Below are 26401 nucleotides of genomic sequence, written 5' to 3' on the forward strand. Positions count from 1 at the left end.
ACACAAAGATATGTCTTTGGAGCACACTGCAGCTCCCTCACTCATTCATCAAGCATATGTCGAGCACAATGCTGAACCCTTGACATACTTCTGCTGCTTTTAGTTGCAGGATAAAGCAGAGGCAAAGAGAAGGGAGAAAAGACGAGGTATTCTGACTCCTGCACACTGTGTCAAGGGGTGGAGGCAGGAAGCTTAACTCACTCCCCTTTTATTCACACCAAGTCCTTCCTTTCTTCTATAAGATTTTATTGAAGAATAACAGCAACTTGCAAAAATGGGGGGAGGGGCTGTAATAGGTGGCAATGACTCAGGGAAAGGTACATCGAGATAATTTTAGCCGGAGATGGGATACATATCTGCTCCTGAAGGCTGCTGGATCCAAAGAGGAGAGGAAATAAACTTGCATACAGGAAAAGGGGCAGGGAGAGACCAACAGCCAGGGGCCCTAACACTCAGCCAGAGGAAAACTGTTAGGCAACAGGCTGAGCAGTCAACAAAGAAATTACAATGTTGCAACAGACTAGCCTGAGAGCAGAGAAAATACATACTGTACTGGTTCCAGGACAAGTGGAAGTAACAATTGGTGCATGGAGTTGGGGAGGAGTGGAAAGACAGGATTGAGTAGAGAGGGCCTAAAAAGACAAAAGAGGAAAGTGTGCAGGACTGCAGATACCACATGGAATAGTTCTAATATATCTACAACAGCAGGCAACTAAAAAAAAAAAAAAAAAAGTACCTCCAATCCTTTTTCAACTATTGCTTCTAATGCTAAATTGAATAGGCTAGTGACACAAGATATTCATGGATAAATCAAGAGACATGTGAGGACTCACTCCAACATCTCTCTTGCAGAACGGTTAGCCCTTAAAAATGTAATTACTAAAAAAGCAGTCATACATTGTGCCGAAAAAGGGGGTGGCATAGTTCAGGACATGGCTCACTTTGCCAACTTTTGTTCACATTTTTGGACTTTTGGCTTCAACCATCGGTTTTAAAATGTACAAGCTATTTGAAAGACACTGCATCATTATACATGGCATTAAAAACATATCCAATATTTTGCAGGTGCATTATTAGGTTTTAATGGACATCAATAGTCTATACACAGTTCTTCCATACTCCAATGGCCTTAAAGTTCTAGCAGACATCTTGACACAAGCAACACAATACGATGGCCCACCCACACAATTTATGTTGGAATTTCTCAATTTGTAGATCACATACAATTATTTAAAATTTTAAAGACATTTTTAAGTACCATTAACTGGTACAGCGATTGGTGTAATGTAGCCCCAGCTTTTGCAAACCTGTACATCTGTCAATATAATGTATGAGATGACCAATATTTTGAGTTAACATCAATATCGACATTTGATTTTTCACTATCACGGATATATTGATGACCTACTCTTTCTGTGGTCAGGTACGGAAATAGAATTATTGGACTTTTACAATACACAATTCATTACCCAGTCCTATTTGATTTTTCATTGAGCTATAATAACATCAACTTTCTGGATGTCTTGGTCAATAAAGTTAATTTGCAACTACAGACCAATTTATATACCAAACCCACTAACCATAACACATTATTACTGGCCTCAAGATTTCATCCAGTCCCTCTCAAAAAGGGATTTCCATATTCACAATTGATCAGAGTGGCAAGAATTGCTAGTCAACCTGAAGACAAAATACAAGAAATGAATAATATGTCGAGAGTTTATAGCTATGGGATACAATAGGAAGGAAGTTGAAATCAATGTTCAAAATGCTCTAAAATTAAACAGAGAAACTCTTTTGAAGCAGAAGGACAAATCCACTAACATTAGGCCGCGCTTGTAGTGCCGGTGACGGCGATGCTGACGTCACGCCGCGGTTGCTGGAAGAATCAAATTGAAGTGACTTCCAGTGATCGTCGCACCGCTCCTACTATAAGCGCACGCAATGCGTAAATACAATTGTTTTGACGCGGCATCACTATATGTGCGGACTTAGAATGTCTGTTGTCACTAAATTATCGAGCATCACCAAGAATTCTTTCTTATACTGGCTTGCCACCAGAATGGGTGGTACCCCACTACCACAGGGGGTCCCCTGGCCCTCAAGTGGCCAGTGGAGTACCACCCATTTCACATTGCTTTCCCAATGCATCGCCAGAACGGTATTTTGGGAATCCCCAGAAATATCAAATATTTTTTACCAAAATAAGTTTTTAGGCAGACCCGCAATCAAAGATAGCCTTTTTTATAACCTATTTGGGAGGGGATGCGGCTGCATGGGCTATATCGTTAGTGAATTTAGACAGCCCATTGCTATATAATTTAGGTCAGTTTAAAACAGAATTTTAGCAAATATTTGATAGATGAGCTATCAGCAGATAACAAACTTCTGGAGCTCCGGCAGGGAAACAAAGACATTTTACCCAGTTCAATCGTATAGTGCAAGAGTCCATATGGCCTAAAGATAAAAGAGCTTCCCTGTTTTATAGAGGTCTCAGAGATGAGATTAAAGATATTTTGGCCATGTTGTATCAAAAACTGATGCCTGCTCAGGGTTACTGGATTTAGTTCTTTAATTGGAACACCGTTTAACAGAACGTAAGGAAGAAAGACAGAGTAAGGGCTCCAGAACTATTTATGAATGCCAAGATTCAGTCCGACATGAAAACACTGTTGGTTAAATAAGGGAAACTTCAACCGAACCCATGCAAATAGTGGGAGCCTGGGGATCCCTTTCACAGGAGGAAAAGAAAAGAAGGCGAAAGCAAGATTTATGTTTCTATTGTGGGAAGCTAGGTTATTTTGTGCGGGAATGAACCTACACCAGAATGTTAAGAAACCAAAAACTCCACTTTGTTCTACTAACACACTACAGGTGGCATGTCACACTTGATCATTCCAGCTGTTATTCAGTACAAAGACCATGACCCATTGATGTTTCCATTCTCATAAATTTTGTAACTTTTTTGACTTATCCTTCGCTAAAAGGTTGGACTTACAAAAGCATCACAAGAAACAAGAAGAAATGGTCAGAGCAGTTGATGGGTCAATTCTTACTTTAGGCCCTCTGCAGTGGCATACTCCTCCATTGAAAAATACTTGCAGTAATGGACATTCGGAAATCCTAAATTTTGATCTCATTGATGCGTCACACTTCAAAGTTATCCTAGAAATGCCATGGTTGATGGAACGTAATGCAACTATTGACAGGGTGGAACGTTCCGTGAAATTGTTGTCCATGTTTTGCAGAGATTAGTGTTTTACGAAAGTCCTTAGAAACAAGTGCTGAATCAAGCTGCCTATCTTTACTCTGTACTTTTGGAGCTCCATCGTACACTTGCCGTCGATGATTCATCACCAAGATAAATCAAGGTTTTAAAGGTGTTTTTGATCAAATGAAAGTGATATCCCTGCCCACTCTTTGCTCTCTTTATTGCCAAATTGAAGTAGAACCTGGCGCTAATATCTCTTGAGTCCCATTAAAGGGCAAGAGTCCAAAGAGAGCGATATGGAAGGGAAATTTCTTGGAAGGCTTTGTTCTTCAGGACTTTTTGATTTATCTGAAGACAAAATTGATGCAAATGAAGACAGAGAAAATAGTGATGTTTTTAGACAGTGATTGAAGATATTTTTATCTTCACAGTTTCAGCTCTGACAATGAAGATGAAAACATTGAAGTGCAGGAAGAGAAGCCTATAAATCTGCATGTGATAGCAAAGTGTGGGAAATTGAAGGACGTAAATGAATATGTAACGTCCCCCTTGGATGGTTCTGGTCTAACTTCCCAGTGGACTCTGGTATAAAAGTTGATGATGTTGGTAAAATTCTTGCTATAACTGAAGACGTTAAGAACATAGGAAATAATTTCTTCACATCTCACACCCAGAATCCCTTGCTGCAGTGGAAGTGCTGTATGCTGGGTGATAATGGGGAAAGGCGGGGTTGCAGACCTGCCTAAGACATGCAGATGAGCATACAGCTATATTTGCATATTTGCTTTCCTGTGGAGGGTTTTTGTCACTTTTTTTACTCACCATAACTTAACTCAGTAGTATGGTTTGGCCTATCCCATAGCCTCTCTTGCATTCCCAGTAAAATCAACCCCACACTGATGAGACCCATCAAGGTCGAAACAGCTGTCTGTGGGTGGTTTTCTGGGTATGCACCTTAACCCTGGCTGTGCTCAAAGCTGTGACCATTCAGCAAGCTTAAGCCTATAGGGAACCATGTTAAAAATGGTTATTGAGGCAAAAAGTGACACTGTGTGCTCATTTGCATGTCATTTCCCAGAATCCCTTGCTGCAGTGGAAGTGCTGTATGCTGGGTGATAATGGGGAAAGGTGGGGTTGCAGACCTGCCTAAGACATGCAGATGAGCATACAGCTATATTTGCATATTTGCTTTCCTGTGGAGGGTTTTTGTCACTTTTTTTACTCACCATAACTTAACTCAGTATTATGGTTTTATATATATATGCAAGAGGGAAAAAGAGCCCAAAATAAAGCACTCTAGTTTGCCTGGCAGTACAAATACACAAAATTTTATTGAAGGTTGTCACAGAACATAAGTTTAAAATACAAAACACAGAAAGTTTTAAAATAATATTATTGCTGTCTCTGTATTTTCCACGCTCTTTAGCCACCATTCTCTATCTGCAGTTAGCTGTACTGATTCCACCCTGTCAGGTACTTTAGAGCATTTATTCTGTTCATTCAGACCTTTGTATTGTCCATTATGGGACACTCTGGTTAGAGGATAAAACACGTTTTGCTATATAGGGGGTCCATGCCTTATTTTAAAACTTTCTATGTTTTGTATTTTAAACTTATGTTCTGTGACAACCTTCAATACAATTTTGTGTATTTGTACTGCCAGGCAAACTAGAGTGCTTTATTTTGGGCTCTTTTTCCCTTTTGCAATATTATATGCCCTTATAGCACCACCGACAGATTATTATATTTAGATTTACCTTGTTGGTTTTTTAGTTGCCTTTACTTGTCTTATGGATGCGGGGTCATCTCTTTTTCTCACAAAATATATATATATATATATATATATATATATATATACACAATGTCCTCTCCCCCACACAAAACCAACACTTCCCCCCCGAGACAAACAATACCCATACAAGTTCCCCTGCCCCACACAATACCAACACATCTCCCTCAACACACTATCACCACACAATTGCATAGGTTGAACTTGATGGACGCATGTCTTTTTTCAACCTCATCTACTATGTACAGGTAACTATGTAATTACTCCCCCCTCACACATACATAACCCACATAATTCTCTTACTCTTAATACCCACACAATTCTCTCCACCCACTCAATACCCAAACAACCCCACCACAATACTCTGTCCACACAATATTCACAAATTAGCACCACACACAACACCAACATAATCCCCCCCCCCCCACAATCCCCACAAAATCCACCTTCCCCAGAATACCACACATTCCCCCCCCCCCTCCCCACAATACCACATAATCCTGTCCACAATACCACACACAATTTTGCTTTGGAAGCACCTGGGGTGAGCTGGGACTCGGTAGTCAAATGCAGGTTGGGCCCAGCCTCTGGCCTGGGACAGTTGTCCCACTTCTTCCGCCCTGTCGGAGGCCCTGATTACAAGAATACTTGATCTCAATACATTACTTCAACACACAAGGTGCCAGATCATATAAGGTTTAGCCATTATTCCAGTATTTCTATTTTACTGTGTATTCTAACTTGGCTTGTTCCTACCTTGCCTTCAAGAACCATACTCTCTCTCCAGCTTCACCTGTACCATATTCTGCCTGATTACCAGGTGTTTATGTGTGCAGCTTTCCCTAACCTCAGCTTGTTGTGACATTGATTTTGTCTTACCCTCTGTGTTGAGTGTTTTTCCCTGACCTGTTTTTAATTGTTTTCTCCCGCTATCAGGATCATCTTGTTCACTATGATACTGACTTATTCCATCCAGTACTAAACTATTATTTAAACATTTTTTCTAACTTTGACTAGCCTTTTGTGCCTCTCGTTGTAACTGTAGTAGACATAAGTAGGGCCAGCATTCACGTAGGCATCTTACACATTTTAATTTAGCAGATTGATATTGTATATATATATATATATATATATATATATATATATATATATATATATATATATATATATATGTATATATATCAACTACTGCTAAGGGACATGCACCTACCTTTTACTGCATACAAGTGTGTGCCAACTACACTCCATTGACTATATATATACAGGTAAACCCCGTTATAACGCGGTCCTCGGGGTCCACCCCAAGACCACCGCGTTAGTAACGGGGTCGCGGAAAAAAAATGGCCGCCGCATCAGCGCATCTTCACCCCTTCACCCCGCGGGACAGGAGATGGGAGGGGGATGCCCCTCCAGTCCCGGCTTCCCCCTGTCACCGCGTGACAGTCCGCGGGACAGGAGATGGGAGGGGGGATGCCCCTCCGGTCCCGGCTTCCCCCTGTCACCGCGTGACAGCCTGCGGGACAGGAGATGGAAGGGGGGATGCCCCTCCGGTCCCGGCTTCCCCCTGTCACCGCGTGACAGCCCACGGGACAGGAGATGGGAGGGGGGATGTCCCTCTGGTCCCCGCTTCCCCCTGTCACCGCGTGACAGGCCGCAGGATAGGAGATGGGAGGGGGGATGCCCCTCCGGTCCCGGCTTCCCCCTGTCACCGCGTGACAGCCCATAGGACAGGAGATGGGAGGGGGATGCCCCTCCGGTCCCCGCTTCACCTTCTCCCCACCGTTGTCCCCGCTGCCTGCGCAGGAGGAGGGGGGGGGAGCGGGTGTTGGTGCTGGTGTGTGTAAGTGTGTGAGAGTGTGTGTGAGTGTCTGTGAGTGTGTGAAAGACGAACCGCAGAGGAGCAGAGGGAACTGGCAGGCAACATCCACACCTCACGAGCCGCACGGCGCATGCGCATGCGCATGGCGAACGTGAGGGGTGCCTGAATCACTTTGTGAAACTGTTCGCTGTCGGGATGTGCTGCTATCCCCCCTAATCATTCTGCTTTAGAGACAGGTAATAAACCGGAAAAGTACAGTCTCCGGAAGACCGCTCACCCCCCCCCCGCCGCAGCACAGGGCCCTCGCGCCGCAGTACAGGTCCCCCTCGCCCCGCCGTAGCGCAGGGTCGTCCTGCCACTCCGCCGCAGCGCAGGGCCCCACCACCCCCCCACAGCACAATGACATCCCACCCCCCGCCCCGGGCCATACCGCCAACCTACCCCCACCTACCTGCCCCCCCACTCTGCACCGGGCCATCCCAACAGCCCCCGCAGCATCGGGGGCCCCCGCAGCCATCACCCCCCTCCACCGCAGCACCACCCCCACCGGCATGCAGCGCCCCCCCCCCCTGCAGCCACATGCCTCACCAATCATCCCCAAGGTAAGGCTGATTTATGTATATGTGTATTGGGAGGGTGTGTGTGTGTGTGTGTGTGTGTGTGTGTGTGTGTGTGTGTGTGTGTGTGTGTGTGTGTGTATGTGTGTGTGTGCAGTGTGAGCAATGAGCAGTGTGTCAGTGTGTGCAGTGTGAGCAATGAGCAGTGTGTGTGCAGTGTGCAGTGTGTGTCAGTGTGAGCAGTGTGTGTGCAGTGTGCAGTGTGAGCAATGAGCAGTGTGGCAGTGTGTGCAGTGTGAGCAATGAACAGTGTGTGTGCAGTGTGTGTCAGTGTGAGCAGTGTGTGCAGTGTGAGCAATGAGCAGTGTGTGTGCAGTGAGCAGTGTGTGCAGTGTGTGCAGTGAGAGTGTGTGCAGTGTGTGCAGTGTGCCACGGGAAAACCGCGTTATAACCGAATCGCAGTATAACGAGGCGCGTTATAACGGGGTTTACCTGTATATATATATATATATATATATATATATATATATATATATATATATATATATACAGTGGTTGACAAATCACCAAAAAATCTACTCGCCACACAAAAAAATCTACTCGCCACCTAGTACCAAACGTGTGCTGCTTGGGCCAATATTTACTCGCCCGGGGGTTAAATCCACTTGCCCGGGGCGAGCAAATGTATAGGTTTGTCGAACACTGTATATATATATATATATATATAAAGATAACAGCAGGCACTTCAAAGGCTCCAAAGAAATAGGTGCTTGTTCAACAAAATAACAGGAAACCAGGTGTCCCACCAAGGAGACAAAAAACAGCACTCAAGGTATATTGCAAAAGTGTATTTGAAAAAAAGCAGGCACATATAAATCCAACGTTTCGGTCCTGTAGTCAGGACTTGATAAAGTTTTTCGAATAGTAGAGCGATGTATTGCAAGGTGCTCTTTGACCATCCTGGACGTTTTCCCAATATAATGGAGGCCGCAGGGACATCTGATCATATACACGACAAAACGTGTCTCGCAGTTCATGAACTTTTGTCGTGTATATGATCATATGTCCCTGCGGCCTCCATTATATTGGGAAAATGTCCAGGATGGTCAAAGAGCACCTTGCAATACATCGCTCTACTATTCGAAAAGCTTTATCAAGTCCTGACAACACTGAGTTTGCGTGCCTTCCTGTGGCCAGACATTTTAAGCTGCTTAAGCATATCTTGGCCACTATGCGCTGCATGCCTATTTTACATGTGCCTCCCCTGCATCGAGGAGGTGACAGGAATAAAATCCTGTTGCAGCAAGAGGCCATATTAATTTATGAGTTAAGAACTATGGCACCCCTCGGTTTAAATGAAGATCTCAAGCTGGGTTGTTTTTTGTAATTGTTTTATTTGCCCTGCTCTGCTTTTTCTTCCATACCCCCTTGTGTTTTTTCCCGTTTTTCCTTCACTTTTTTCACTTATTGCACTTCCAAGGTGTTCCCATGTCTATCTGTGTGTGGGACTGTCATGTCCAACCTTCTTTTTATGGTAACCCCATAATGTATTGTTAACCTATTTATACTATAGGCTTCTTTTGTATTATACTCGGGCCATTGTAGGCCATTTTTGGGGGGTTAACCTCCAGTGTTGGACATTGCTGTCTCTCTGTCATTTAGCTCCTCTGTGTGTTCTGTCCTGCTAGTAGCTTAACGGGTTACAGTGTTTTACTTGCTGGGCGGCACCCTTGCCTTACCAGCTCTGTGGTTTGGCCACTAGGATATCGAGCCGCTCAACTATTGACATTTGCATACACATGATGCCTACATGCAGAGCTGCTCGCATTGGACTGTCTGGCTGTCAGTAACTGCATTTGCCTTTCATTGGTCTGCTGGTCTGAGTAGGCGGGGCTCACACAGTTGTAGTTAATTTCATTGATTGTTTTTCATTTGGTGCAGGTGTGTTTTTAGTCACTTGTGGGGGTATATTAAGGGGTCTGGATTAGTCACTGGTTGCACTGCCCTGAGGAAGGTCCCACTCTGAGGACCGAAACGTTGGCTACCCTGTGTTGTTAATACACTTTATTTACTTCATTATATTGTGGTGTGCTGTCTCTTTGTTACCTGGATTTCCCTGGTTACCCTGTACATGTTTCTATATGGGACGAGCATCGGCCTTCATTTGAGAAACCGTGAGTGCAAACAATTTTTCATTGAATATATATATACATATATATATATATATACAGTGTTCGACAAACCTATACATTTGCTCGCCCTGGGCGAGTGGATTTAACCCCCGGGCGAGTAAATATTGGCCCAAGCAGCACACGTTTGGTACTAGGTGGCGAGTAGATTTTTTTGTGTGGCGAGTAGATTTTTTGGTGATTTGTCAACCACTGTATATATATATATATATATATATATATATATATATATATATATATATATATATATATATATATGTATATATAACACCAAACTCTGAATACACCATAAGGAATCGAGATTGGTGCTATTGTTACTAGGTAATTATCTCTTAGCAACAAAGTGACAGCATGACAAACAGAGATTAAGTAAACGACCAAAGTAAAACCAAAAATAGCAAGGCTGAATAAATAATAAACAATAAACTACAGTAACACAGTGAGTTTTCATGTCTACTATCTTTCTCTTATAGTGTTACAATATGAATATGTAAACAAAACCACATATTGTATATCTCAGACTGATATAAATCTTGCAGATAAATTGCATTCCTTCAGGCAGTACAGGGCTATGGAATAAAAAAACCCAACTAAAAATTATTATTTTAAATAGACCCTTGTATGCACACCTAATACAGGGTAAATAATTCAATATCTACAGAAATGTAAGGGGGGAGTTATTGTTGATATAACAGATTATCTGAAGCTCCAGCAGACTGAAAAAGGGCCTAAGGTTACAACAAAATATATGAAGTGTTTGTTGTGATTATTTTTTTTTTAACATATTTTATTTATTTTCACATACTGTATTGTATCAAAAATTAATCCAACATCCACTTGCACCGCAGGGGTTAAATACAGAGAAATCAGGTGTAGCAGGGGGATGAGTGAGGTAACATTTAAAAAAAATACTAGTGGAGAGTTATACTGTATGTCAGCACTCTGGTCCCCTATCTAGCAGGTACACAGCTGTAACAAGCTCCCACATTGTAACATGTTGATGTCATTGGCATCATATCCTCTCCTTAATCAGAATCTATCTCACTACATCTGGAAAAAATCTTAAGGTGCCTTGATAAACTTTTTCTGTACAGATTTCTCTGTATATTTAAGTCCCAAACTTCACAGAAATAAGTCCACATACTTGAAACGACATTACAGGTTGTCTTTTGCTAGGCAAGAGATTGTTCCATCTTGATATCCACATTCCCGAAATATAGAAAACTGTTCAAGTACATTCGGTACTCAGAAGACAATAGGACTGATCGATGTTTCTGTATTAGTCTTTCCTGTGGTAACAAATGGGGATAAGGGATCTAAACAAATGCCTTACATTATCTTAGCTTCATTGATAGAATTATGATGTGTATTTTTACCTGGGCATCTAATGTTGAGATGGCATTAATGTTAGATAACACCATAAATTGCATGAAGCATACAGATGCAGCCACCAGTATCCGATCCCTTGCCTGGGTAAAACCGAAGGTATCTCACTGTAAATGCCTCAACATTTCTGTGAGAATCCTAATGGCCCATTGGATTAACACAGCGGGGGGGGGGGGGGTTCCCTGCAGTCCCATACAATTTGTATGGGACTGCAGGGACCCCCCCCCCCCCCTGCTTACCCTTGTATGCATCTAATGCAAACTAGATTTTTATGCAGGTAAATAGTTAGATGCAGGTGGACAAAATACAGTACTATTAATTCCCATCATGTGCCATGTTGTCATTAATCAGCATGTACAGTAATCAACCCATTTGTTAAAAGGATGTGACATCATCCCTTTAAGTGATATCACATCCTTTTTACCTAATGTGACATATCACATGGTACAGGAACCAATGGGATTGTCTTCAATCCCATTGGCTGTAATACCATGTGATAGGAGCCATGTGGTTTTAAGGATGTGACGTATCTCCCTTGGGAAAAAAAGCACGTCCAATCGGATTGGAGCTGTACATCTGACCCTAAAATGTGATGTCACTGGCCCTATAAGAGGCCTGTTCCATCTCATATTAGCTCAAGAAGACGACGAGGCAACTTCTGTTGCTGGATTTACCATGGGGAATGGATTGAAAGAAAAGAAGATAGAAGACAAGAATAGCAGAAGAAGATAGAAGAAGGTGAAAGAAGATGAAAGAAAGAAGATTTTTTTTTACCTGATGCTGATCTACAAGGAGGATGAAGGCGGATTGCAGTGGATGATGTCGCGGTTCGAGAGCTTCCTGATACGCCGGGATTTGGAGGGTGAAGACTTCTAAAGGTAAGATAAATATTGAATGTATGCAACTGTATTTTTTCAGGTTTCAAGATTGTATTTATTTCTTTTTATGTTTTTGATTGCCCATTGCATGCTAATGTATTAATCTGTGCCCCTTTAGGGTATGCTCACACACATCTTTAACTCCTCCCTCTACTCTGGTACCTTTCCCTCCTCCTTCAAACATGCAACAGTCATACCATTACTCAAAAACAGCGAGCTTAACCCTACCTGTCTTTCTAACTATCGGCCTGTCTCCATCCTGCCTTTTGCCTCGAAACTCCTTGAATGTCTTGTTTTCTCCTGCTTGCTCCATTCTCTCAAAATCTATTCTCTCCTAGACCCTCTATAATCTGGATTTCGTACTGCTCAATCCCCAGAAACAGCCCACACTAAAATAACTAATGACCTCCATAACGCCAAAGACAGAGGTCATTACACTCTACTCATACTACTCTACCTCTCTGCAGCATTTGATACAGTGGACCCCTCTCTTCTCCTTCACATTCTCCATACTCTTGGCATTCATAACAAAGCTCTATCCTGGATCTTCTCTTACCTCTCCCATCGTACTTTCAGCATCTCTTCTGCTAGCAACTCCACCTCTAGTGGAGGTACCCCAGGGCTGTCCTGGGACCTCTCATCTTTTTTCTGTACACACTCTCTCTATGTGACCTAATCACATCTCTTGGTTTCAAATATCACCTCTATGCTGACGACACACAAATTTCGTTTTCAACCCCTGACCTTACACCTGCTGTACATACCAAAGTTTCTGAATGTCTCCCTGCAATATCATCCTGGATGGCCCTCCGCAGACTTAAACTTAACATGGTAAAAACAGAACTCCTCATGCTTCCACTCAAACCTGGCTCCACTACTTCCACATTACTGTTGGAGGTTCAGTCATACACCCAGTAGCACAAGCACAATGCCTAGGGGTCACACCCGACTCCGCTCTCACTTTTTCCTATCACATTCAATAGGTATCTAAAACCTGTTGCTCTTTCCCCGCAATATCACAAAGTAACACCCTTTCCTCTGCTGCTCGACTGCTAAAACTGGCCCTCATTCTCTCCCGTCTCAATTATTGTAACCTCCTGCTGTCTTCTTGCCTTTCAACTGTCTCCCCTACATCTATCCTAAATGCTGCTGCCAGAATCACTCTACTCTTTCCTAAATCTGTCTCAGTGCCTCCCCTACTAAAATCCCTCTCCTGGCTCCCTATCAAATCCTGTATCACACATTAAATTCTCCTCCTCACTTTTAAAGCTTTACACTCTTCTGTCCCTCCTTACATTCTCGCTATGCACCATCACGACTCTCGTGTTCTGACATTGTTTTGTGTTTCTTACAAATACAATGAAGGAAGCTGAGTGTTAACACTACATTTAAAGGAGGTATACCTGGTTTGAATTCCACTGCTAACTTTTCTTTGGACCATGGGCCAATTTCTTTATGCCTTAGTCACTAAACTCTCTTAGTGATGATTACGTCACTTATAATAATAATCCTCTTGGTCTCCTTGTGCCTCGTGCATAAAGAATGTGATTGAGACCTTTCGGGGCAGGGTCTCAATGTGTCTGAAAAATTGTGTGTACAACACTTGGTACACTATCTGTGCTACATTACATAAATAAACACATATTATTCATGCATGATTATTACAACTCTTAAGCCCTTTAACAAAAGGCAATTTGACCTCCAAACTTAAGATCATGCGCCATGACTCATATTCACTAAAGGTGGGCTAAGTTCTACTGTAGCACAACCTAATGCCTATTTAAATGAATGGGCGTTCGAACGTGCTAAAACTTAGCAACATTAAGTGAATATGTACCCTGTGCTAATGGCTAAAATGAATGCAACATTGATCAAATCATGTATAAGATTTTGGTGGAAGATTCTGTCATGTTCTAGTCTGCATTACCCGTGCTTATCCACTGGGATTTCTGCTACTCTGTTAGCTCTCTTAAAAAACATTCCAGACCCTGAAACCTGACACCTCTGCACCTGTGCTCTACCTCTCAGCCTGTCTATATAAACTTCCTCTTCCTGTCTGTCAGTGCCTGTTTATACTGGTTCCTCCAGCTCCTGCAATGTTCCTGTGTTTGCTGCTGTTACTATTGATATTATCCTGTTCCAGCCTCTGACCTCTGCTTGTTACCCGACCACGCTACCTTCCACCTGCCTCCGACCTCTGCTTGTGACCCCGACCACTCTCCCTGCTGTTCCTGTCACTGGGATCCACTCTAGCTGTACATCCACCCATGACAGATTACTTCTTACAGAGAACAGTATCTTAGCTGCAAAAACATTAATGTGATAGAGCATGGGGATAGTACCATAGATGCCAGAATTGGTGATCAAATTTATATAAAAAGTAAATCACTAACTGCAAACAAAGCATGTCGCCTTATGCTTACTGTGTACATTGAAAAAACTAAACAAGTAAGTTTATGTCTGCCAATTTGGAATTTATTCAAAACGGATTAAAATGCTACCAGAGTACACTTGTGGAGTTGCCTAATGCTATGTGTATGGATACTTATTTCACAGAGGCATACAACTGTACTTTTCCCTCTCTCTGTCAGTCATATAATTTGTGTCATTGGGACAATGGCTATGGCAGTGGTTAAGGCAGTGTTTTCCAAACCTGTCCTCGTGACCACAGCAGGTTTCTGAAACAACCACCGAACATTCTATTAGTATACAAAAAACGTGCATTTACCTGGATGCAAGGGCATTGGATATTCCCAAAACCTGGTGTGGCCATGGATGCCGAGGAGAGGTTTGAAAAACACTGGGTTAAGGTAATTTAAACAGAATCACATGCAGGCCCTTTGTTATTTGTTATTCTAAGGGGTTTAACCACAACTCAAATGTCTATTGATATTGGATTCAGTAAATGGTCAATCGGAACATATGAAATAGGCTTCAAATATATATCCAAGAGATGATTCTTTCATACCTCTTGGCTAACAAAACCCAGCCCAGAAACACAACCACACCAATCTTTCTTCTTCTGAGAACAATCAGAGGGATTTACTGACCCGTATTAGCACATTATTTTGTGCTACAGCAGTTAACAATTCTAGCACATTATGTTTCCTGTCTACTCTTTCACATAGATTGGAAGATCCTTTGAGAAGAGAGCTTCTATCCACGCATACTGTACAAGTAAATGCTAACCTACAGTATATAGTAATTCTGTATGTTAGGTTATTATTGGGTGCACTTGGGTTGTTGATACCGTATGACAGACTGTTATTGTTCACCCCCATATCCCCCCCACACATTTTAAACAAACACTAGTCAATTCAAATTACACTGGAAGAGTTTAAAACAATTGTAACAGTGCTAACCAAAATAATGTTGTTTTCCTATATTATTTTTTAAAGAAATTAAAAATTCAAGTCAGATAGAAAATGTACCAAAATATGTCCTTTCCAGTTTTCTTTTAAACTCAATCATTAAGAAAATACAGATAATCAGTGTCTTGCTAACATTTATTACAGAATTATTTTGATACGGAATTATTATATTAGAATATAAAAACTCTTTTAATTAAGAAACCTTTTAAAACAAGCGCCCAGAAAATTACTTGTAACATTTTTTTCTATGGTTAATCATTTCAGTGTCACAATTTCAATATGTCCCGTGTTCATTGCCAGGAAGTTGCCTCTTTAAAAATGCCAGATCCCAATAAAAAAAACTCTTAGGTTCATACAGTATGTCCATACTTATTTAATAACTTGAAATTATATTAGGGTTTCTAATGGCAACAGCAATACTTTTGTCAAAGATTATCTTTGATATATTGAATTATAAAGTTTACTTTAACTGACAGATATTCTTTGTAAATGTTCTCTCATCTGACTCAATTTTCAAACGTATTTATAAAGGCACTTAATAATACCCTTGAAAGTGCGTTTACTCCCATTTAAGTGAGTTAACCTGCAATATACCTTAAGGAATTTTCCCCTTAATGAGCATATACGTGTGTGTGTGTGTGTGTGTGTGTGTGTGTGTGTGTGTGTGTGTGTGTGTGTGTGTGTGTGTGTGTGTGTGTGTGTGTGTGTATGTATATTTATATATATATATATATATATAAAACACACAGTTGAAAAGGACAAAGACAATCCCCTTATTAGCACTCTGAATTACACCTAGAAAAATCTACCAATAAAGATTATATTGCAAGAACCAGATGCACTGCCAAATCAGAAAAATAAACAAGATTTTATTAGAATTAACAGCAAAACACACTAACTTAAAAACATGAATATACTGAAGACAGCCTAACAAAATATATGTACCAAAAAATATACTTAATAATAGGAGGACTGTTGATATAGTGAAGAAAATCTATGTTACCTCAAAAAAAAACTACAAAGTGTCTAAATAAATATAAATTATAACACAAAAATAGTTTGATATGATCCTAAGTGGTAATACAAAATAATATAAGTCCCTACTGGCATGAATGCCTGCTAGGGAGATATATAGCAGATAATAACACTGTTGATACGGTGAAGAAAATCTATGCAATATTATATTACCAAAAAATTTTTATAGGTAGGGGAAAAGCACACAGGAATAATAATCATATCCTGGCTAGCAATTCCCACACAGAAAAAGGAAAACAATGAAAACTGTTGCAGCAAACAGAATATATACCCATAAATGACATGCTAACAAACAGAGTCATACATATGAAAAATATAGCAGTGCAGTAGCTGCTATATTTTTCATATGTATGACTCTGTTTGTTAGCATGTCATTTATGGGTATATATTCTGTTTGCTGCAACAGTTTTCATTGTTTTCCTTTTTCTGTGTGGGAATTGCTAGCCAGGATATGATTATTATTCCTGTGTGCTTTTCCCCTCCCTCTAAATTTTTTTTGGTAATATAATATTGCATAGATTTTCTTCACCGTATCAACAGTGTTATTATCTGCTATATATCTCCCTAGCAGGCATTCATGCCAGTAGGGACTTATATTATTTTGTATTACCACTTAGGATCATATCAAACTATTTTTGTGTTATAATTTATATTTATTTAGACACTTTGTAGTTTTTTTTGAGGTAACATAGATTTTCTTCACTATATCAACAGTCCTCCTATTATTAAATATATTTTTTGGTACATATATTTTGTTAGGCTGTCTTCAGTATATTCATGTTTTTAAGTTAGTGTGTTTTGCTGTTAATTCTAATAAAATCTTGTTTATTTTTCTGATTTGGCAGTGCATCTGGTTCTTGCAATATAATCTTTATTGGTAGATTTTTCTAGGTGTAATTCAGAGTGCTAATAAGGGGATTGTCTTTGTCCTTTTCAACTGTGTGTTTTATATAGTAGTCCCTATCCCCTAGCACCATCAAGTTCTATAATTTCTTTAATTGACTTTATTTGGGGTTTATATTTTACTTTACCCCTATAGTCAGTATTAATTTTGAGGGCTTGATTTAACCTTTAATACTAGGTGTTGAGCAACTTTCTCTTTGTGTGTTTTATATATATATATATATATATATATATATATATATATATATATATATATATATATATATATATATATATGTAAACCAAAAAGAAAGAAGCGCCAGCTCCGTGATGAAATAGAGAAAATAAATGAGATTTATTGAGAGGTAGAGTGGTCAATTGGACCTGTGCTCTCAGGTGAGGTTAAAAATCATACAATTAAAACATATGGTTGAAAAATGTAGCAGTGAACAAGCAGTGTGAGGTATAGGATCAGAGGCAGGAGAGTGGGGCATAAATAGTTAATGAAGCAAACAGTGAGGGTAAGTCATCTATGCCAGATACAGTCCATGAACAGCCGTGTGGCACAAGCAGTCAGAGTTCAAATATCACCAATAGAGAATGTCCCTTCTCGGATATTGAATATGGTGTACTGACGGCAGACCTTGTTGAACACGCAACTGGTTCCTTACACGTGTTGTCCGGTTCCGCTGTGGGATAGTAATGCCTCCTGGCACGCTGAAGATAAAATCCCTTCTGTGTTAGTTTTATTTTCCGCGTATCAGACCTCAGTCAGAGCTAGAGGTCTAGAGTGGATACGCTGTGTTGAAAACGCTGCTGCTTCCTAGTATCAAGCCCACGATCAATGCTCCGCCTCCTCAAACTGCATCACTGCGTCATGACGCTCCAACATGTTACGCCACACGTAGTGACTTTCTCAATGATCCTAGTGAAGAATTGCTTAGATATTTATTTTGCAAATGATTGAAGGCCACTTTCAATTTGGCAGATGTTGTAAGCATGCTGGGGCACATGGGAGATGTTATATGGAGGTAACGTGGGAGATGTTTTATGACACGTCTCAGCTATAGTATTGTCTCCGCTGCATTTTCCGTGAGCTCGCTCTTCCTCATTCTCACTAGGTGATGTCAGTGCACTCATACATGCGCACGATATTGATCAGTGTTCTGAGCTGATATCTGCTGTTTGGCTCTATGCTGTCAGAGATACGCAGGATCACCAAAAATTGAACCCTACATGTTTCGTGTTAGCTGTTATTATACAAAGGGGTGATAGTCTGTGTCCCTGTTATTATACAAAGGGGTGATAGTCTGTGTCCCTGCCTCTCCCTATATATAGCCCATTAAGTGAACATGATTGGTTAGGGAGATAATTGGGACCTTAGCTGTTTTTTGTGCATAGCACCTATTTAAGCATATGTTTTATATAATATAAAATGGTACAAACAATGCATACAACAGAAATCCATAAATTTACATAGTAATGGCAATACATCTTTTTTAAATTTAAATAAAATCAATTTTAAATTAAAAGTATATATCATAGAAATAATCAGGAAAATATAGTTTAAAACAAGAAGAAAAGAAAAAGGTATCAAAGTGTTTTCGGTATTGATATGTATAGAGTTCAATATAATAGTACAATATAGTGAGTCTATTAATATGAGATCGCTCTATATGAAGTAGTCTATATGACATATTTCACAGATGTTAGTTGTTTCTCGCACCATTGTATGGTATATACTCCATTATATGCTCCATTATAACCCAGTACTCGGGGTCCACAGAATGAGACAGTGTTATAACCGGGAACGTGAAGAAAAAAATGGCCACCGCGATGACTTACCCAGCATCTACAGCTCTGCTTCATCAGCTTCCAGAGAGTGGGGGGGGGAGGGGCGTGCGCGCATGCGTGTGTGAAGCAGGCTCTCTCACCAGTGCAGGAGAAGCCCGTGGTGAGTCGGGGGAGAGGGAAGATCTCAAGCAGTCTGGAGAAGCCAGAATGTTTTAGCTGTTTCTGTCGGAGTTGCCCGGATCCAGCCCGCCTCTCTCCTTCCCCCCTAGCGGAGTGTGTGTGAGTGATCTGGATTGTGGCCTGTCCCTTTGCTGCTGCCTGGAAGCAAAAACAATATCCACACAACATCACACAAGGAAGGTGTTTGCTTCTCTTCCTTTTTGTGGTTGCAGCATTGTATAAAAAAATGTAAACAAAGAAAAAAAATATGCAAACAGAATATATATTTTTATGGGGGTAAACTTTAAAAGGCAGCAAGCAGTGTGGTTGGCTGGTAGCTAGATTTGGAGTAACATATCGCATTAAAAGGAGCATAGCTGGAGGTTGCATTTCCATCACAGTGAAGTCAGAGCAGTTAACTTTCCAGTTTGCCATGTAATTAGCAAACTGAGCACTCCCTGCCTCACATACAGACTCTCACAGTTGATTATCATACAGCAGATAAGTCAACAGTTAAAGATTGGCTGGTTAGCTCTGCCCATTGCAGTCAGAGTCCAAATGACAGTAATCAGAGGTCACAACAATAGTCAAACTAGAAATGCCGGTTCTTCAATTGGTCATACAATGCAAGATCAGGAAAAAACATCTAATCCACAGCTACACCTATTGTATTGTTTGGCATTGTTTGGCTTGTTTGGCTTGTTGTTGCAAAACTCAGAGTGACTTGTATCAGGCACATGAAAGTCAAGTTGAGACTGTTTTTTCCCCCTCCCAATTGGATACCTAGAGGGTGGAGCAGGCGCATGTGTGTGTGTCCGTTAGCAATAAAGCATTGAAATATATGTTTTTAAAAAAAATGCTTTTTAAAAACGGGAGCCATACTCACACTGCGCTATAGGCGGATCCACGTTGTAGTGGATCGCGCTATAATGGGGTTGAGCTGTAGTAGTTTACACATAGATTCAGAGATTGAGGATGGGTTTAAACAGCAGCATTAAGCTTCCAAACTAGACCAGATTTATATAATGGATCCATTATGCATCAGTTTAGTAGAAATGCCCCCAGATTTATCTCTGGGGGCATTTATCTCTGGGGGTATGTTGAGACCTCGCGGGTTAAGAGTTGTCAATATATGGTTCCAACAGGTTTCTTGCTCGGAGATAAGATTTACTATATCCCCTTCTCTCCAGCTTGTTTGTATTTTTCCAATCCCTATACAAACTAAACACTGTGGGTTTTGAGAGTGGTTTTCTTTAAAATATTTGGGGAGGTTGTGCTGGAGAAAACCCTTCTGAATATTTGTGACGTGTTCTGCAACATCTTATTGTTCTGATCCTTAAGATGTGTATCTTCTTTTTAGGTCACTCATTTATTAAGGTCCATTAATACCCCTGAACGTGTGTTTACTCCCATTCAAGTCAGTTAACCTGCAATGTATCTTAGTGAATTTTCCCCTAAATTATAATAACTATGTGTGTGTGTGTGTGTGTGTGTATACAACACACATATACACAAATATACACATATATACATGTATACATACAGTTCACACACGTATTTGCTTTCCAACCTGTGTACTGTGTATGACTGATAATGTGCCTGCTGGTATTTATTTCTTTATTATTTACTTGAAATTCTTCATGCAGAAGTCAGTCAAAGTTTATATCGTTATGTTGTTGCTAAAAACAAGACCTATGTAAAATACATAGTCTGGCTCATAGAAAAATGTGTTCATGTATTTTAAAATCTGGGTCACATATTTGTCAAATGGTATCATGAATTATATATGGAAAATATTAAAATCCTTTACACACTGTATATGATTCATATCCAACCAGGGTAACCATGGAGATATAAGTAAGATCCATAGAGATGCAGTGATTTACAGGAGCAGTGACTCCTGAAGAGTGTAATTCTTGTTCAATCAATTGTCACAAACCGACTTAAATTATACAGTACTAAGAATATGCTGTTAAATAAGAAAATGCATATTTCAAAAATATACAAAATAATACAACTAAAGTCTTTATGTAAGACGAGCATTTGTATTATTCCTTAACAGATATTTTAATGAACCCAGAATGTCTACATATTATATTTGAAGAACATACTGTATTCATTATTAACACACTGAATACAATAGTGCATGGTTACAGACAATGTATTATATCCTTATGGTAAATTACAATTGTGTTTTTCTTTGAGGGAATTTAAAATTAAAAAAAATATTCAATATTATTCTATATTACCTTCATCTCACCCTAGAATACTGTAGATTACATTGTACCAGTATGTTGAATTTGTGGGACTTGTCAAGACTCACAATCAGGGTGTTTCTTGAATATGCACTAAAATATGTTGTATGTTGACACTTGGTTTAATGCCTGCAGAACTTAAAATTGAATACCTGTACAAGCATATTACATCAGTAAACCATAAGAATTTTCTCAAGCGTAATAAGTCTGGATAAGAGTTTGTGGCTGTGGAACATAAAAGGTGGAGTTTCCACTTCTATATGACTTAGCAACTTAAGGAAAAGCAACAAGCACTGACCAGCTACACCGTATTCCACAAGAAAGGGAAAGGAGAGCATTTATTTTACTGCAGGTGGAAAATCATTGCACTATTGCACCATGATTTTAAATGGCAGCACATGAAGTGTTCAGACAGTTTCAGGTGATATCACTCATTAAACTTTTTGAAAAGAATATACTGTAAACAGAAGGATGAAGTGACAAAAAAGAGATTCTAGTTCTAAATATTGTACTTACTCATAACCTCATGTGCTTAAAGATGATACAATGGTCTGCACCACATTGAAAGTTGAACAATACATGACCCGGGAGGCTGCCAGGCGGTTCCCCCCGCCACCCGCTTTGTCCCCCTGAAATTCCCAAATAACGACAGGAGACAGTAATGGAGGTAAAATGGCCGCGGCTATTTATTTAAAATTACGAGGGGTAAATGCTAATCCCCGCCAGAATGTACCTTTACAGGAAGGGGGAGGGTCGGCCGGCCCCCGCGCCGCTGCCGTCTGCGTGAGCGGGTTATCGATGTCATGACTATCTGACCTCGCCCACTCGTGCTCCCCCCGGGCTCAAACGGCCCAGCTCCCAGTCTGGCAAGAACAAGCACCCACCCCCCACGAGCCGCCGCGACAAAGGCAAAAGAGGACGAGCCCCCGCCAGCTTGGCCTTAAATTAAAGGGGCTTGGGCCCTCCCCCGTGATGGGGAGGGCGGTGCGGGGGGCGGGCCAGCGGGGATGAAGGCCGGCCCCCCCTGGTCATGAAACCCCCCCGCCTATGGCTGGGGGGGGTCGCTTTTTGTCAACTATGCTTGACCCTCACTTTAATCGTTTAAACCAAATACTTTTTTTTCTCATCATCAGGCACCTATATTAACAGAGCTCTATGTGGCATAGGTGTCATTTCAGATGTCACATCATCTATCTCATTGTGCTCTTACACTTCTACAGCTGAAACTGGCATGTCTCCTGCTGTTAGAGTAATGCTTTAAAAGCAGTATTGGTGCCACATGCCAATCAGCAAGGAGCCAGGAAAAAAACTCAAGTATAACCAAGGTGTAACAAATACAGAGGAAGTGCATAAAGTATCTCGTCAGGCTTAAAGGACATGCCCAAAGATTCGTCTGCTAAGGCTAAAACCTACTCATTTTCTAGAATGGTTGAGTTAAAGCATGGTATTCTGACACTCCAGGTAAAAGAGGGTTTTAATATTTTGATGCTTTCTTCTAAAGCAAAAATAACATGACAGTCAAGGTCACAAATAGAAGGCCCGTGCAAGCCTTTATACTGTGAACATGTTGTTTCCACCTGGTAGATATTTTGCCTGGTGCCAGAACATGGAAATCGGATGTTCCCTGAATGTCCAATGTGAGACCATGGTGCTGCTCTGAGTGAGCCCCCCAAAAAATAAACCTGATACAATATAGAACAACGTGGATTGGTGTTTTAAAGAGGAAGCAAAAAACAGCTCCAGATTATATTGTTATGATTTTATTGATGATTACATGACAGGATTTTTGCCATTACACTCACATTTTCCCCATAATCCAAAGCCAATACCAAGAGACTTTAAGCAAAACCTGAACTAAAAACGGAATAAATTGTAAAAGCAAAACCAAAACATGGTAGAAGTATTAAGGATGGGCATGCTCACGGGTTTGAAATGCAATCTTTGCGTTTTGGGGGGGGGGGGGGGTTCGATTCAAGCTCTGAGGTGAGCAGTTAAAAAAGTTGATTTTTAATTCAAACTCTGAATTGAACTTCGTAATTAATTTTCAAATCCAAACAAAATACAAGACAAAACTCCAAGTAAAAGCAGTACTTTTATAAACCCGACACACAATAATGTTATAACGAAAAATTTACAAGAACCCATAACAGATTATGTCAAAGACAAAAAACAGATACTGTAGGAAAGCTACTATGCATGTCTGTTTCAGGTTTCCCAATCCTGTTCCTGTCTCCATGACATTCCATCTGGTTTAAAGTGCATACTGGCAGATTGAGTGCATCAAAAGGCAATTAATACAGTACACTGAGCGGTTCACTATTTAGTTTTTCTTTAAATATACATCTCCATCTTTCTGACTGCTGCATATCATAGCTTGTGCTGTCAAGCCTGAGTTACAGTAGGTAAATATAAAATCAGTACACCCTCTTAAAAACAGCTGCTTTGCACTATTAGGCATGGCTGTTCTTTTCTTCAGCGTTGTCCTAGGCAGTGATTGTCCTATTCCATCCAGGTATTATAAAAATAAATAAGGTGTTGGTGTATGCCATGTACAGTAATTAATGATTTGGAAGTTGGATATGGCTTTTACAAGCTCTTGGAAGGATTCAATCAGCAATTGTAAATATTCTGAAAGTCTTGTTTTCAAAAGGAAGCAAACAGCTTGAGACATTTATATTTAGCATCATTTTGTACAAAATGGGCAATATGGGTATAAATGTGATCATTGAGTGACGTTAGATCATTTTGTTGTGATGTTTTGAAGAAATCAGAAACTTTTCTTGCCACAGCTTTATTTTATCTATGAACGAGTATTATTTATGCATTGGATTGAATTGTGAAGACTATTTTTTTTAATGCTTTTAGTTGATAACATGAAATGTAAGACATATTTATACCAAAAATAAAGAAAATATATGTTACCATATACTGTACAAAGTTAAAAAAGGCAAACATTTGAAACCTTATTAGATTAAATAATGTTGGTCCAAAAAGCATACTGTAATTAAACTGCAGTTAGCATTTGTGTAACATACTGTAAGTAAATCTATGTTAATTAAGTACTATTTTTGTTTCAGAATGCAGAAGCAAGTTATGACTTTAGCAGCAACGACCCTTACCCATATCCTCGCTACACAGATGACTGGTTTAACAGGTAAAGCAACCTTTTGCCATTTACTATTTTCAGTAGGCTATGACATGGCATTCCTAAAATGTATTTATTTTGTTTTATTTAGAACTGCCTCCATAGAATAATTATTACTTTACAGTTGAAATCAGATTCTAACGGGGCTATGATTGGTATCTTGTATTTCCATGGCAAAAGCACCTGAACTATGCTTTAAATGGGATTTTTTCATTGATTTAGTACATGTTTGCAGGGTTTTCCTCAAGGGATCTATAATACACAATCTTATACAGTAAGTAACTGCCATACTTTTGATTTTAATAGAAGCAGATTTAGCCAAGAAAAATGGCATTATACTGTACAAACTAGAGATGAACAAATCTTTCAGTGAAGCTCACAAATCAGGTGAAAATTTTCAAGATGGCAAGCTATGCCAAATAATTCACCAGGTATTAAAAGTCAATAGACAAAGTCACAGGGCCCTTTATATACTGCCATTTACTGCCGTGCTGTGGCTAAGTATTTTCCTGTAATTAGAACTTTTGGGAAATAAAATGAAAGTGTCAAATGTTGGTAAATAATTTTGAGGACATTCGCAAATCTCTAATGCGCCCCCCTATTATTTGGTTTATAGAAAGAATGAAGGAAAAAAAAAAGTAGTACAGTGGAAAAGAATATCATTTTTGTTTGTGTGGAGACGTACTAGGTTCTAACCTATAGTATATAGTATATGTACAAAAAAGTAATCTGCCATGCATGTTCAGGACTATGAGCATTATAATGAGAATGGAATGTGCCAAAGTTTGTATCTTAATGTTGCCTAACCCAAGTTCAGTCGTGGTACTCTGAGGACCTGCCGGTTCAGGTAAGATTAACAACATAAAATGCAAGTATTATGGATTGTTGCTTCAAGAAAAAAGCATTGGATGTAGGAATTTCACTTACTGTAAGTTGACAAACTAACACAAATGAGATTTTTTTCACTATGTCATATTACAAATAGCATCGTATTACATACATATCTCCCAGGTGCTTCAGAATAGGGGCAGACGTATGCAGGGTTTGTCTATTAACCTTTAGAAGTCATAATGTTCCTTCTCGTTTTTCTAGGGGAGATCGTGTTCTGCTCTGCACAGGAGACCTCCTCCTTTCATTCCGTAATCAGTGATGGAGGGATCACATGATCATGATCGTGAATGCTGGAGGGGCCATGGCACTAAGGTGTCGCGGCCTCTCCTGCACTCAAAGGTTTATAGTATAATCCTTCCTAAGTAGGCAATTGACTTGCTAAATCTCTGCCTGAATCTTAAAAATCCTACATTTTTCAACAGTTTGAAATATTGTGTGGGTCAATAGCAGGAGTAACCAGCTGCACATAATGTAAAAAGATGAAACACATTCTGTACTTATGTTGCTCCCTTTTTTCCTTTTACTTGTCTCAAAAGTCCTGAATAGAGATGGGTGAAACCTTTTAGCACATTTGGATCCACCTCGTTTTGGCTGGTTCCTTTTGGGCCAGAAATTTCCACTGATCATGGGAGAAGGAGTGGCTCAGTGAGTAAATACACTGACTAGCACTGAGTTTGGTTCAATTCCTGGTTTCAGCTCCTTGTGACCTTGGGCAAGTCACTTTATCTCCCTTTGCCTCACACACCAAAAAACATAGATTGTAAGCTCCACGGGGCAGGGACTTTGTCTGCAAAATGTCTCTATAAAGCGCTATGTAAAACTAGCAGCGCTATACAAAAACAAACAATTATTATTATTATCAGTCCCAAAACGGCTGATCTGTAATGGCGGATTAAAATGTCCCTGTTTTTTTTTCTAAATAAGTTTAAAGCACGGAGTCTTCGGAGCTGAAACCCATTTCATTTTAGCTCTGCAGACTTTCTGCTTCCAGAGATCCTTACTGTACTTCCGTAGGGGGTGCCAGTATTTCTCTTCAGCTT

General features: G+C 40.1%; 1 protein-coding gene across 4 annotated transcripts in view; it reads left to right on the forward strand.

Annotated features, from left to right (window-relative positions):
* The window catches only part of PCSK2 (proprotein convertase subtilisin/kexin type 2), a 196957-nt gene that overhangs the window by 111975 nt on the left and 58581 nt on the right, over positions 1–26401 (forward strand). For all 4 annotated transcript variants that reach the window (XM_075596079.1, XM_075596080.1, XM_075596077.1 and 1 more), the window contains one exon: positions 24403–24479. In XM_075596079.1, the coding sequence (XP_075452194.1) occupies positions 24403–24479 (77 nt within the window). The remainder of the gene's footprint in view (positions 1–24402; positions 24480–26401) is intronic.

This window comes from Ascaphus truei, chromosome 4 (assembly GCF_040206685.1).
Source record: "Ascaphus truei isolate aAscTru1 chromosome 4, aAscTru1.hap1, whole genome shotgun sequence".
NCBI classification, from domain to species: Eukaryota; Metazoa; Chordata; class Amphibia; order Anura; family Ascaphidae; genus Ascaphus; species Ascaphus truei.